At 41.6% G+C, this 14812-nt stretch overlaps 1 protein-coding gene across 4 annotated transcripts in view; it reads left to right on the top strand.

Annotated features, from left to right (window-relative positions):
- Nucleotides 1-14812, top strand: part of RAPGEF4 (Rap guanine nucleotide exchange factor 4) — a 315899-nt gene that overhangs the window by 70147 nt on the left and 230940 nt on the right. For 3 of the 4 annotated variants that reach the window (XM_043894163.1, XM_043894162.1, XM_043894169.1), the window contains exon 4: nt 4189-4335. In XM_043894163.1, coding sequence (XP_043750098.1) covers nt 4189-4335 — 147 coding nt within the window. Of the gene's footprint in view, nt 1-4188; nt 4336-11180; nt 11548-14812 lie in introns of those variants that run through there. The other variant, XM_043894166.1, reaches the window with a different exon arrangement.

Here is a 14812-nt window from a genome sequence, read left to right as displayed (position 1 = left end):
AGCCAGGTCAGATCGGAGGAAGAAATCAAGTATCATCTCAGTATCATGCCATAGTTAATTCTTTTTCTGAGAGCCCATCACCACTAGTTACATAGTAGGATTGGGCTCAGAGACCCTGTATCCTCTACGGGAAACACAATGAGGTCTTCCCAGGTGATGCCCAAGGGATATTGCTCTTTGGGTATGTCTGATGCAAAGTAGTCAGTGATAAGCTGGCCTCTGCTGCTCTTACAGAATCTCTTTGGGGATGCAGGTTTGGCCCAGTACCTCTCCAGAGGTCTCAGTGTAACTTGGGACTCACAGCTCAAGATTGGTTTAGCTAATCCAATCTCATGTTTATCCAGAAGCCAATCTGGAGACAAGGATTTGGCTGCAGTGGTTTTTATGGAGGACACCCCAGGAAGTGTTGTAAGGAAGTAGGGGAATTGAGACAAGGAATGAGGAATGCCAATAAAAATGTGTAGATGAGGAGTTCAGCTGTGGGCAGCTGGGCTCACTCCTTCCAGGAACACTCTAACAATTGTGTCGGGTAGAAGCAGGGGTATTTATCTTCCTACTGTCATGCCTCTTTGGAAGATGCACTTGACAAGCTTTAACTGTCCAGCACTCTGCCCTTAAGCAGAGCAATGCAGACGAAAAGGGAAACTGCAAGTATGTGAGGGAACTGTCCAGAAGCCTACGATTCCTTCCGAGGGTGGGGCTAGGGTGGGAGGAATGGGTGGGGAGGGTCTGGCAGGACTCCAGCAGCCTCTGCTAAACCCACCTTCATCCTTGAAAACACTCCAGTTTTTAAATCTTCATTTCACGTTGGAAAATCCTCAAAATAAATTGCCATCTCAATATAAAACGAGACATTTCTTCACTGATGGTTCACAGTTTGTGCCGATTGCTTTCTTCAGTCTCTGTCACTGTAAATATTTCCTTTCGGTAACCTTTCTGAACATTAGTATGCAAATAAGCAGAAAATAAAAGTCTGAACAGTCCCTATTTAATAAGTAGAGAGACATGAACAGATCTCCAGAGGATGTGTGAGTTTAAAGGAACGGTAGCATTACATTCAGAAGTGGACACTTGCAGCCGCAGGCAAAGGCATGCATTTAGCTTCTCTACAGAGTTTCAGGCTTGGAACTCTGACCTCCAGGGATCTGGTGAGCTGGCAGTGTGGACCAAAGTAAGAGTCACTTGCCTCGCTGACTCACATTCACATGGCTCTCATCTATCCTGCCTTTGAAGGTACATACTGAGCAAAGCATGTCGGTTCTGCTGCATTGAGAACATCGGAATAAGAGAACATTGGAATGTCCATGTCTTTATTTGATAATTATTTTCTAAGCACATGCAGGTCCCTGCCTGGAATTCAGATGTAAACAAGGCCTGACCCTCAGGGACTGCAGAGACAGTGATGCATCTTTAGGGTGAAAATGTTCCTCTGAGGACTTCTTGCCTGTGCCCGGGTATCCCAATGCTCAATCCACACTTCCCCAGTCCATTCACATTTCTAAGTAAATTTGTCCTGCACATACTTAGTCTGCTGAGAGTCAAGTTTGAATTTGCAAGTCGCACTTGTTTCAGGTGAGGTTTTACAGTCCTACTTTCAAGACCGTATCTTGTATTTGTGACTCCCTGTCCTTACATTTGAGAGGACGGAGTATGAAGGAGGAAATGAAGGCAGGTGGGCTCCCACACTCAGCCCTGGTGGGAGAGTCTGGGATACTGGGAATGAGCAAAGGTGCTGGATGTAATGACAGGGGCCAGTGCCCCTCTGTACAGAGGTCCTGAGGCACAAGGCCTTGCTGAGGAGGGCACTTGGCAACACTAACGTGACTAAACGTTGTTACATTTAGGAGGAGGCAGGGGTCATGTTAAACTCTCTGGGGAAGTCCAAGAATGCTCTCAGTCTTTTGTCTTTCTTACAAGAGCTGCTGGCTAGCAAAAAGATGGACTCACATGACTGATTTTCACAGTTGGACTTTCAAAGCCTGTGTCTTTGCATATGTTTTGGTGACACATGATGACATGTGTCAGGGATAGGAGGTGAGACATGGAGGAAACAACTTAGTCTGTAAAAATCTATAGCTAGCCCACAAATAACAGATCTTCATAGTTCTTTTGCATTATACTTTGTAGATAATCGTAAATAATTAAGCTACATGGATAGTGACAGGAGTAATAAGTACGGTTCATCCCTAACAGGTTTGAAAATAGATATTTACACTGAAGAGTACAAACTAGGCTAAAAGAGTCCTTTCTGAAAGATTCAGATGATTTTTTAAAAATGAAGTAGGCTAGTGGCATCTTTGAGCAAAGCTGGTAATCTAGAGAATTTGTGAAAGTCTGTGATTTATCATAATCCATCTTGAGTTTTTGCTAGAATTTGAAAATTTCTCAGAAGTATTTGACTTGCTGGGTATTAATGTTTCAGTCTTGGGGATATTTTTCTGACTGAGTTTGTTTGTAGCTGCCTTTCTGGAAAATTTATTAGCAGGCCATTTTTATGTTTCCCCTTGATCTCTCATTCTCTTTGAGGTATTATTGATTATATTTTCCTGAACACAATTTTATATGGTAATATCTGTGCAGAAGCAATTTGCTATGGTTCAAGGAACTGGATTCATAGAGGCATTTGTCCTACTAATGTGATTATAAAGTCACTAACTTGATCTTAATAACATTTGCCTGTTATCATGTATCAGATGCATGAAAGGAAAACTGCTTTCTAGCTCAGGATTGCCTATATATATGTACCTTAGTTGATAATTCCTTGCAAAATGAATAGCCAGGTGATTTCAAGGGTTTGCATTGCTTGAGACTAGTCAGGATTAAACCCAAGTATTATCACATATGGTGCATGCAGAGAGGAAATTACTTGTTTAACACACCTTAAACTTTTAAATCATTGATTCGGAACATTTTATGTTTCCCGCACTGTACCTCATTGGATGCTGTTTTTACTCTGTTGTGACTGCGGGAGGCAGCATAATACAAAAAGCTTGGAATCTGTAGTCGGAGAGCCACAACTAGAATCTGGCTGTGCATTATTTGCTGTCTGGGTACTAGGGCCTCATGAACCAACCATGGTCACCTTCATTTTCCTCATCTTTTTAAGACAGACTGATATAACAGTATCCCTATCCTGGTTTTTTATTTAAATATCATAATTGAACTCTCTCACTTGGGGAAAAAAGCAAGTTCATCTTCAAAAAATTTCCCACATTTTCATAGATATAGTAGTGCTCAGTCACTCTGTCATGTCTGACTCTTTGCAAAACCATGGACTATAGCCCGCCAGGTTCCTCTGCCCATAAAATTTTCCAGGCAAGAATACTGGAGTGGGGAGCCATTTCCTACTCCAGGGGATCTTCCCAACCCAAGGATCGAACCTACGTCTCTTGTGCCTCCAGTATTAGCAGGCAGATTCTTTACTACCAGTGCCATCTGGGACACCCAGAGATAGTAGTCATATAGAAAGATAACCACGCACACAAAAACGACATGTACAAGATTGGCAGCAGCTTTATTCATAATATGCCCAAACCAGAAATAACCCAAATGTCCACCAGGAGGAGAATATCCATGCACTGGTCCACAGGGCAAGGAAAAAACAGCTGATCCACACACAACAACATGAAAGAATCTTATAGACATTATGTTGAGCAAAAGAAGCCAGATGCTAAAGAGGGCATGTTTTCCGATTCCTTTTACATAAAATCTAAAACTGGCAGAATTCCTTTATGGTGATAGAAATCAGAGGATCAGTTGCCTCTGAAAGGATGGTCTTGACTAGACAGGGCATGAAGGAAGTTACAGTGGTGATAGAAGTGTTCCGTCTTGATTTGGGTGATGATTACAGGGTGTATATATTTGTCAAACCTTGTTGAACTGTGCAGTTGAACCGAGTGTTTTACTATATAGAAATTAGTTGACCTTTAAACAGGACGAGTTTGTACTGTGCGGGTCCACTCATAGCAGAGTTTTTTCAGTAGTAAATACTACAGTATAAGAGTCTGTGGCTGGTTGAATCTGTTGATGTGTAGGAACCATGGTATACTCTGATTTTCTACTATGTGAGGGAGTTGGCACCCCTAACCCCCACGTTGTTCAAGGGTCAACTGTCTACTTCTGAGAAAAAACAACTCGTCCACTGATAAGATGTCGACTTTTCTAACAACCGGTTTTTGGGGTTCTCAGGACGCAGTGACCATCTGCACTCTGGGAATTGGGACGGCCTTTGGAGAGTCCATTCTGGACAACACTCCACGCCATGCGACCATCGTTACCAGGGAGAGCAGCGAGCTGCTCCGCATCGAGCAGAAGGACTTCAAGGCACTATGGGAGGTGAGCCTCAAGGCAGCTTTGTCAATTAACGTGGTTGCAGAAAAGAAAGGGAGTGCCACGTGGATAATGGCATTTAGTCAAGCCTTACTGTGTTCTGTTCTCAGCCAGCGGATGGAATTTAATTTTCAAAACTTGTTTTTGAAATGTGTGAGTGAAAAAGGCATTTTGACACAAGACATCCTTCTTTTTTTTTATTTTTTAATTTAGCACTTGCTCAATTTTCTGTGGTTTGACATACATGATAATTATTTCTTGAATGACCATAGAGTGTTTTATGCATTTCCTCCCTCCTGTTCAACAAATGTATTCTTAACCGTGGAACAAAATACTTTGACATTTTCTTTGTCATTTTAAAAATCATCATTGACATGATCCCTGGAAAAGTGGGATGAATGGGGTTAACATCTGCTTCATTTAAATGCTTTTAAAAATGAAGTGCCCTGTAATAAGGTATGGGAAACGAGGGACATAAAGATGGCTGGTTACCTGCCAGTTTAAAACGCACGGGTGTCACAGCGGTGGCTGGAGCAGCCAGTCCTGGTGGCTGGTGCATTTCCTGCTGCTGACCAGCATCCCTTAGGGTACCACGCTCATTTACAAGAAGGACAGGGAATAAATCATCTTATATGCAGTCATGGCAAATGGAGCACTCAGGCGCTCTCATCTTTTATGCTTATTCCTTTTCAGTTCTTCAAGCTTCTGATTTTTACCTGTGGTTGTTCCCTATCTTTGTCCTGGACTCAGTATGTCCAAGTGTTAACCCATCGAGCTGGCAGGCTTTACCACTTGTCCCAGTGTGGCTAAGATTTTAAACTTGATCTAAAAAGAATTTTGTGTAATCAAATTGCTTCCTCCAGAGCCAAACAAATGCCAGATGCATTAAGGGAGCAAACCTGCAGGTGGATGAGTGATGCTTTGCCTTGAAAGTCCTGCAAGCCTTGGAAGGCCCCGGTGGTGAAACCTGTTACTTTTATTCTTGGCAGTAGTGAATAAATTGCAGGGTTACTTGTTTGAAATGTTCCTCTTAGAAAATATTAAAGAGCTCCAACTGCTCTGTAAAGTTCAGAGACAAAAGCGAGTTTTAGGAAGGCAAAGCCAAAGTAGGTTTGCATGAGGTTTGTGCAGAGAGGTTTTCTGTCAATTAAAAGGGCCCAGGCTTGAGGCAAATAGCTGCTTTTTGGATCTTTAAAAGGTAAACCAAAAAGTCCTTTCCAAAAGAAAATTTGGAAGACTGGGTTAAGCACAAAAAATGACTCCTACTTGTGGTGTGTGTCATTATAACTGCTTGCGTCTGTGATGACTTATTCAAGTTGTGGGTTGAGGACGGTTTGCGGGCAATAATTAAAAATTTATTTTAATTAGGAGGCCCAAGTGCTGTGAAAAGTTCCTGAGAAGTTGCTACCTGTGAACATTCTACAACATTTATTTAAAACATTTTCAAGCATACAGGAAAATCAAAAAGGATAGTACAATGAAAGACTGCAGTCCACTTAGTTCAGCAGTTGTTAACATGTAGCCATATTTGCTTCATCTTTTTTTGCTGAACCACTTTAATGTAAATGTCAGGCATCATGACATTTCATCCTAAACATCAGCATATATCTCCAGACAATCAGAATATCCTGCTGCATACCCATAATACCGTTATTTCACCTACAAAACTAAAGATTAATATCCTAATCTGATACCCCGTGCACAGCTGAAATTTCCCCATAAATATCCATAAATTTATTCCGTGGGTATTTTTATATGTTTTATTTCAAACTAGACTCAAATAAAGAATCATGCATTACATTTGATTGTTATATCTAAGTCAGTCTCCCTCCTCCTCACTGCTCCCCTCTGTCTGTCTCTATGGCATTGACTTGTTAAAAAGGCCAGATTCAGTTCAGTTCAGTCGCTCAGTCGTGTCCGACTCTTTGCGACCCCATGAATCGCAGCACACCAGGCCTCCCTGTCCATCACAAACCTCCGGAGTTTACTCAAACTCATGCCCATTGAGTCGGTGATGCCATCCAGCCATCCCATCCTCTGTCGTCCCCTTCTCCTCCTGCCCCCAATCCCTCCCAGCATCAGGGTCTTTTCCAATGAGTCAGATTAGTTTCCTCCAAATTCAAGGTTTGTCTGATTGTTTTCTCATGGTATTTTTTTTGTACCTCTACCCCAGGGTTTCCTGAAAATGAAAGTTAGTGCTGAGGGTTTGATTAGGTCAAGTCAAATAGTTTTGGCTAGGAGAAGCCGAAGGTGATGCTGGGTACATTAGGGTGCTCCTAATGTCTGGATGCCTCACTGTTAGTGATGTGTTGATTTGACTCATTTGATCCCTCGGTTGGATTGTATTTGAGTATATTTTAGGGTGCGCTGTTTTTCACAGAGATTTCCCTTAGAGGAAGATTGTTAAATGGGGGTATTGATGTAGAAGGTGGTCCTTAGGATCCCAAACCTTGCCATGTGATTTTGTAAAGCAGTGAGTCCAGCCCCTCACCTGTAACCTCAGAGCATGATTCTGGTCTCCCCTGTCGGTGAGCTGCAAAAGATGGAAGGAGTATTTAGTCTGACCTCTTATTTTACAGGTCAGGATTTGGAACCTCATAGTGAGCAAGAAGTTAATAAGATACTTTATTTACCTGTTCATGCAACCAAGTGCAAAGTACAAATTAGGTGCTTCTCCAGCGTTTTAACTGACTGAAGTGAGAGTCAGGGAACTCCATTATCTAGCTGCCTGTGTGAATCAGAACTTTATTAATGGGCACACTTGTGCATTTACAGTGCATGATCATCCTAAGAAATTGTGAAATTCTAAATTACCTTCTGAGTAATAAAGATCAACTTCTGTTTATTCTACTGTTCACTTATTAAGCAAATGCTTAATGAGGATATCCTATGTGTCACGTCTGGCAAGAGCAGTGAACAAGATTGACAGAACTGCTGCTTGCTGGGCCAGGGCTTCTGTTCTACTTGGAGGAGACAGAAAATAAATTACCAAGCCAATAATATTATTTTAGAGTATAATATATCATTATCATTAAGTAAAATCTATTTCTATTATTTGAATTTGGGTGACCTATTGATGGCATATGTAACATTAATCTGCTAGCAAAATATTGGATAACCAGAACACCTTTTCCTTGATTATATCAGATAACAGAGTTGGTAATTCAGCCATTCATTACACTGGCACATAATATCTGTAAGCAACATTAAAACCAAAGCTCATAGTGTCAGCTGAAATCTGAGTTAGATCTGATAGCCAAATATCAAAAGTGAAGGAGGACATAGCTTCAGGATTCAGGGAGAAGCCTCACTGAACCATGAAATGCCAGAAAGAAGGCAGTAGGATGGTCAGCTGGATACTGCTTCTCCTGTCAGCATGGCAAGAAGCTCACTGTTAGTCTCTAGTTCCCACACAGTGAAAATTAGGTTGTCTGAATCATGGGTCTGAATTCACGTGTTCATCTCATCTGCCTTCTCACTTTTGAGGAATGGCATAGTGGGTCCGTTGTGTGGTGAGCACTCTCAGAGACTTCCCTCCTTATCTATGACTTTGATGTCGCTTAAAGCAGTGATGGTTGGATGGTTTCATTGACTCAATGGACATGAGTTTGAGCAAACTCCGGGAGATGGTGAGGGAAAGGGAAACATGGTGTGTTGCAGTCCATGGGGTCACAAAGAGACACAACTGAGAGACTGAACAACAAAGTAATTGACAAGGACCAGGAGCCTGAGGTACTTCTAGCTAGGAAATTATGGTGTCTAATCGCTAACAGGTAGCCCAGCCTAAAGAAGCTCTTTAATAGGCTGAGTGAATTATCTGTTTTAAATCTTACACTTGGGACTTTAATGGCAACAGAGAGCTTGGTAATCCTGCTTCCTCTCCTAATCAGAGGCAAGTGTTCTCAGTTCTCAGCAAATGCACACTCAGAGACCTACGTGTGAGATACTGAAATTCTATTTAATTTCATCAAATACTCTTGCTTTATATTGTCATTAATGTTGTAGGCCAAATTGGTAGCACCCAGAGTATATTTAAAAATTATTGTTATACTTTTGGAACAAACTTATGGTTGCCAGGCAGTGGGGAGAATGTTGTGGGGGAGCAATAGTTAGGGAGTTTGGGATGGATGTGTACACACTGCTGTTTTTAAAATGGATAATCAAAAAAAAAATAATAAATAAATAAATAAAATAAAATAAATTAAAAAAAAATAAAATGGATAATCAACAGGGTCCTACTGTATAGCACATGGAACTCTGCTCAATATTATATGGCAGCCTGGATGGGAGGGGAGTTTGGGGGAGAATGGATACATACATATGTATGGCTGAGTCCCTTCATGGTTCACCTGCAATTATCACAACATTGTTAACCGTCTATACCCCAACACAAAATAAAAAGTTTAAAAAAATTAAAAAATTTTTTAAATCAGAAAATTCACATCAAAAAATTGTCTTAAATGTGACCAGAGCATTATTTCAGTCATCTATCAGTTCAGTTCAGTCACAGAGTCGTGTCCGACTCTTTGCGACCCCTCGGTCTGCAGGAAGCCAGGCTTCCCTGTCCATCATCATCTCCCTGTCAATCATCTATACAAATATATAAAATAAAAAAAATATTCCCCAAGATATAACTGAGGTAGCAGCTTGATGCTTTTTTGTACCCTTTATCTTTCCTAATAGCTACTTTCCTAGTGAAATCTTTAAATCTTTCAGTCTTCCCTGATGAAAGCTACTTTCTTTCCTCTTTCCTTTCCATGTTTCAGTTGCCAATTTATGGTCATATATGAGGACGCTAGGTTGCTCCATCTCAAAGTCAGGTCATATTTTCTTAGCTTAGGTGAATTACAGTAGCCTTATTCAGAGTTGGTCAATAATACATCCCTCTTTTTTCATGCTGCTTTGATATTAGAACTTAATACAAATATTAACTAGGTTATAAAACATCTCATTTTTTTAATAGCATCGGGGGGGGGCAGGAAAAAAGAAAGAGTGAAAGGAGAAAGTTATGTTTTTGAATTTCAGAAGAAAACTTAAAAGTTGAAGTACCATTTTTTAGTTCTTGAGAATTGTAGTTTAAACTCAGACTCTAGAGGCATTGTATATCCTCAGTAAGGAAGTTAAATGGCAAAGCATTTTAAGTGTTGGTTTGGGAGTTCTAAGTCATTATTAATACATGATCCAAGATTATGAGTATTTATGACTGCTGGTGGCTCTTGAAATAAATAAATACCAATTTACTGTCCAATTCCATGAATTTCTTCTGAGCACATACAGTCTAAGGTTGTCAGTGGTTAGACCAATAACAAAGGGTGTTTTTGGTTTTCTTCCTGACTTTCTGTCTGATGTTTTGAATGAAGATGCTTTCAGGTTTAAAGCGCATTTTGACATCTTTACATGGAGTGTTCCAAATACATGGACTTGAAAGGATATGAGTCCAGTATGTTCAGAGAAATAGATTGGGGAGTCACTCTCTATCAGACTCATAAAAGATGCCACTGAGAGGTACTTGCACTGGTGATCTACCACCTGTGTTCCAATTGCATGAACATCATTCTGGCCAAAAACTCTGCTTCGTTGTAAGCCATGTTTGAACATGTTCAGAGTAATACATACTAGTGACTAAATTATTTGAAATTTAAAGACAGCAATGAAACTAGAGTCTTTAAAAATAAAGCGGTATTTTAAATTTGTAGTCTGAGCCATGCCACAGTAAAAGTGGCTTTTTGGCTGTAATAGTTACCCAGAAGCTCTTGTGATTTTATTCTAACCAAGACCTACAATATCACAGAGAACTGTTGCTCAGATGCAGTGATTGATCCAGTTGAGTTTATTCCACATACATGTCTGTGGTCTCAGTAAATATTGTTGGCTGATTATTTTTTATGCTTTCTGAGATATAAAATGGAATGGTAAAAATGAGAGATATATGCATGTTTCTTTCTTAGGAAAAGAATACAGTTTGTAAACAAGAATATTTCTAAGAGTAATGAATATTGCCAAAGAAATATTTCTACATCTATCTCTAGTCCCTAATTTTCAGTGTTTTATTTCTCAATTCTACCAGATATATTGGCAGTTGGACTGAAAAGCTTTTTAGCCATTTCTGTTTACTGCCTCTTTTGGACTATGCAGAGAGAAAAAGCCCTTTTCCATTAGTAATCTTTCAAGCCACTGTGAGAATAGGAATTATGGAAATAACAGCAGCTTAGTCTTTGCTGATGCACTTTAAAAACCATATTGGAATAATATACCTCTCAGAGGCATCTGCTCCAGCTTGAATAGATTTGATGTTCCTATCTGTCTTGGGCTGTCAGAAAAATTAAAGCCCAATACTTAAAACATAGTATCTTAGAACATAAAAATCTCAGAAGCCCTTTGTGTGGGTTTTAATACTTTATTTAGCATGCAAAAAAATTCAGGTTGTCTTACTTTGGCATTAATGGTAGCCTTTCAAGGTAGACTGATATTTCAAATAAATGCATAGATGTTGAACTCTAGGAATAGCTGTTGAATTCTGTGACCCACCCTCAGGTAGGCTGCCCCTGGCCTGCCTGTTACTATGCAGGGTCTCCCCCACCCCCAGCTGAGGATTAACCAGAGCCTAAAAGCCAAGTGACCTGCTTTCTCCCAAGTCAGAGGCCTGTACTGACTTTTTGGCAACTTTGGAGTTTGTACTGTAGGGTTACTTCCCAGGCCAGAAATTTGCATCAAAGGACTAAGAAAAATACATCCAAAAATAAACATGAAAGCCAAGACTTCGTGCCAGGAACTCCAGCCACACACATCCTGTTGGCTGGTTCTCCCGCCTCTGCTCACAGCTCTGCTGCTTTTAAACTGAGCGGAAGCCTGCTCAGCCGACGAGGACTTCAGGTCTGCCCCAGGCTCTCACTCCTCTGTCCGCCAGCCTTTCCACGGGGTGGCAGAATGATTCAGATCCAGAGAGGAAGGGAGTGAAGTTACTAGGAGGTAACTAAAGTTAAAAAGATCTATATACACATAGGCAGTCAGAGGCAATCAGAAAAGACTTCCTGAGCTTTCCTAGAGAGGCACCAGCCCCAGTTCTCTCTCGGGACCAAGATCCTCTTAACAGTAACAGATCCTAACAGGAAATTATCGGCGATGAAGGTGCATTTTGCTGTCCAGATGAAGGACAGCTCTTCACTGGATGTCTGAGAACACTGAGAAAAAGGAAAAGAAGGACGCATGCCCTGCAAGGTCAGGATGGATTCTTATCTATTCTTTCGTGGGGAAATAATTACATGTTGCAGCTTGCAGTTTGGTTTTATACTCTAAAACATCTCTGGCTTTTCTAATGAAGTTCCACCAGACCTAAATATGTACCATGGCACTGACATAATTTGATTTCATCTTTATTTGTGGGGAGAGAGTGGTAGGGGGGAGTAGTGACTTGTTTTTCTGATGGTGAAGGATTTGTTTATTTAGTCGGATGATCTTAAATGTTTCTAGAAGATAAAGATATTTGTTCTTAATTAGGCAGAGTTACATGTATCACATTAATATTAAATACGTGTATTTAGTGAATGGCATCTATTAAAAATGAATTTGGGGCAAGGAAGCAGATTGAGAGTGATGGTATTTCACCCTCTGAATGCCTGGAGCTCTCAGACTATATGAAGTCCTTAGTGTTTATGGGAAACTCTGTTACATTATTGATGACTTGCAGTCCCACCAGCTCTGAAAGCTGTGATCTCACTGTTTCTCAGATGATGATCAGGGGGTCTGAACAGATCAAGGCTTGGCTGGCGGGTGCCAGAAATGCCCAGATGTTGCTGGTAGGGCTGCTGGCAGGGTGCCGTAAGTGGTGTCATTCCTTCTTGGCTGGTGTTCCTTTGGGTGTTCATTTCTGGAGTGTGCAGTGGACACTCATGTCTTCTAGGAGCTGCTGTCGGTAGAGGCTTTGAAATCCTTCCTCTGGTTGTGCGTGTGCCAGCATGCCATTAACAACTCCCCCACCCTCTCCCTTCACTTTAACCTAGCAGTACCCCTCTTCTGTCTCTCAGCTCACCTGTCAGGCTGCATACTTGCTAAAGAGCTGCTCAGCTCAATGTTAATTGATGCCTCTTGGGAAATTTCATCTCTAGAAGCTTCTGTCATACTTAGCAAGCAGACTTGGCTCCCACCATGGGGAGATACAAAATGCTCTGTATCTGTCTTTCTGATTTAGGATCTAGCAGAGAAGACAGACAAACATAAACACAAATCACCCTGATACCAAACTGAAAGGTACTGCAGGAAAGATACAGGATTCTGAAGGGCATATGGGGGTGGGTGGGGAGAGATTAATTTCCATGCAGGCTATCATTTCATCCAAAGACAAAGAGATCTGGTGAATTCTTGTGTGGCTAACAAGGCCACTTTTCAGCTTCCCTGAAGGACTGGGGTCAGTTAACCAAATTATAGTGTTTGAGGCAGCCTTGTCCCAAGGGACTGACCACACAGAAGAGGTTGGGCTTCCTCACTTGTGTAGTGCTGGCCTGCCTTCTCCTGTCCTGAGCTGCTTGCGCCAGCTTCTCCAGGGGTCTGCCTGCCCTCTTGAGGGTGTCATGCGTTATATTTCCAAATGCCTGGCTTTGTGTTTTGTTTGTTGTTCAGTTATCACTGGAGAAATCTGTTCTGAAGTTTAATGGGTCCCCCAGGCAAAGGCAGTGTGAGTTGGGAGAACTTTTAAGAGCTTGAGACTTTCAGAAGGAACTCGTGGTGTGGGCTGGGGATATTGTTAAGCTCTTTATGTGTCAGGAGCCCTGTGGTCATGGGACTTTCCTACTCTCATCAGGCCGAATTCCACTCCTGTGTAGTCTGCAGGCCCCCGTGGAGAGGTTAGGGCCCAGTCACCAGGGCAGGGTGTCTGACGCCGAGGAAGGAGCAGCAGGAAATCCTGCCCCAAAGTCGGCAGCTCCGAATTCCTGCCGTCTTGCTTTGGTTGATCTCACTGACCTCAGTGTTTTGAGCTGTCTAGCTCAAACCAATAAATGCAAGACAGACCTTCTGAAGGCTCTTGATGTGGTTGGGTGTTCTGGCCTGAAATTCTGAACTATTCCTGATTTCACCCAAGTTTGCTGAATGCCTTTTTGGAAAGCTTCCTGGGCCACCACCTATTTGTAAGATAAATGTACGTTTACTGAAATCCTGCCTTGCTGACAGCAGTGGTCCAAGTTAATGGTGAATGTTAGGTGCCTTATAAGTTGAACAATTTAGTGTCTTCCACTCGTCTTTTGGTTTGCAAATTCAAGGTGGCACAGCCACAGATTATGTGAATGGAAAGGATAACCTATAGGCAGCAGTTGATTTAGTATCAGAATATGTGACTTGAAAGGCAAGAACTTTTTGGTTGTTTTCATCATTTATAATTGTAATTCGTAAAACTAGTTCCATGTGAGAATTTCCTGGGAGTTGTTAGAAAAGTCTCATGATGGGCCGTCTCTAGACCAATGAAACTAGGACCCCTAGATGGTAGGGGCTAGGCATCAGAGCTCCTTAAAACTCCCCAGCTGGATCTACCGAGAAGCCCTGTCTTCCAGCACCGGGCTCAGGCATCCTCTCTGCGGCTCTGCAGTCACGGCTGCTGTGTGACCCTGGCCGGCATCTCTGCCCTGTGCTAAGGCTCTGCGACGAATGATATGCTGGTTCCTTACTACTTTGTGTTAACTTTTCAAAGTGCTGTTATTCCTTCCCTTAGGCAGACATTCTGCTTCCATATTGGGGTTTCTGCCAGATTTAAGTGATAATGGCCATCGGTACTATACAGACCGAGTGGCATTTCTTTGAGGCTTTGTAATTAGACATTACCTATGTGGTCTGGTTATTAAAAGTGCAAGAATAAGGTGCAAAATCACCGCCAAATTCCAGTCCTACAAGCACATGTTCTCTTAGTTGTCAGAATAATGCTGTCTTCATATACCACGTAGCTCCTGGAAAATTTCACTGTGATCTTGTAAGAGATAAGGTGAAAAAGGCAAGTTGTATCTTAGTGTTTTTATGAAAAGAGTTTTGAACTCATGAACCCGTAGATCTCTGATCTGTACCTGGACTATACGTTGAGAATCACTTAAGATAAATTCCCAGAAAAAGAAATACTAGTTGAAGGGTATGAAAACTTTTATGGCTCTTGATAAATATGATCACATTTATTTCCAGTGGTTTTTATTCTGCCACCAAGAGTATTTGAGCATTCCTATTACATCCAGCCTTGTTCAGGATGACCATTTTATATATGTTTGTTTATATATATATGTGTATATACTTATACACACACACACACACACTCTTAGTTCAGCTGGTAAAGAATCTGCCTGCAATGTAGGAGACCCCAGTTTGATTCCTAGGTCGGGAAGAGCCCCTGAAGAAGGGATGGGCTACCCACTCCAGTATTCTTGGGTTTCCCTGGTGGCTCAGATGGTAAAGAATCTACCTACAATGCAGGAGACCTGAGTTCGATCCCTGGGTTGGGAAGATCCCTTGG

Source organism: Cervus elaphus, chromosome 33 (assembly GCF_910594005.1).
Source record: "Cervus elaphus chromosome 33, mCerEla1.1, whole genome shotgun sequence".
Lineage (NCBI taxonomy): Eukaryota > Metazoa > Chordata > Mammalia > Artiodactyla > Cervidae > Cervus > Cervus elaphus.
This window is presented reverse-complemented; position numbering and strand designations above follow the sequence as displayed.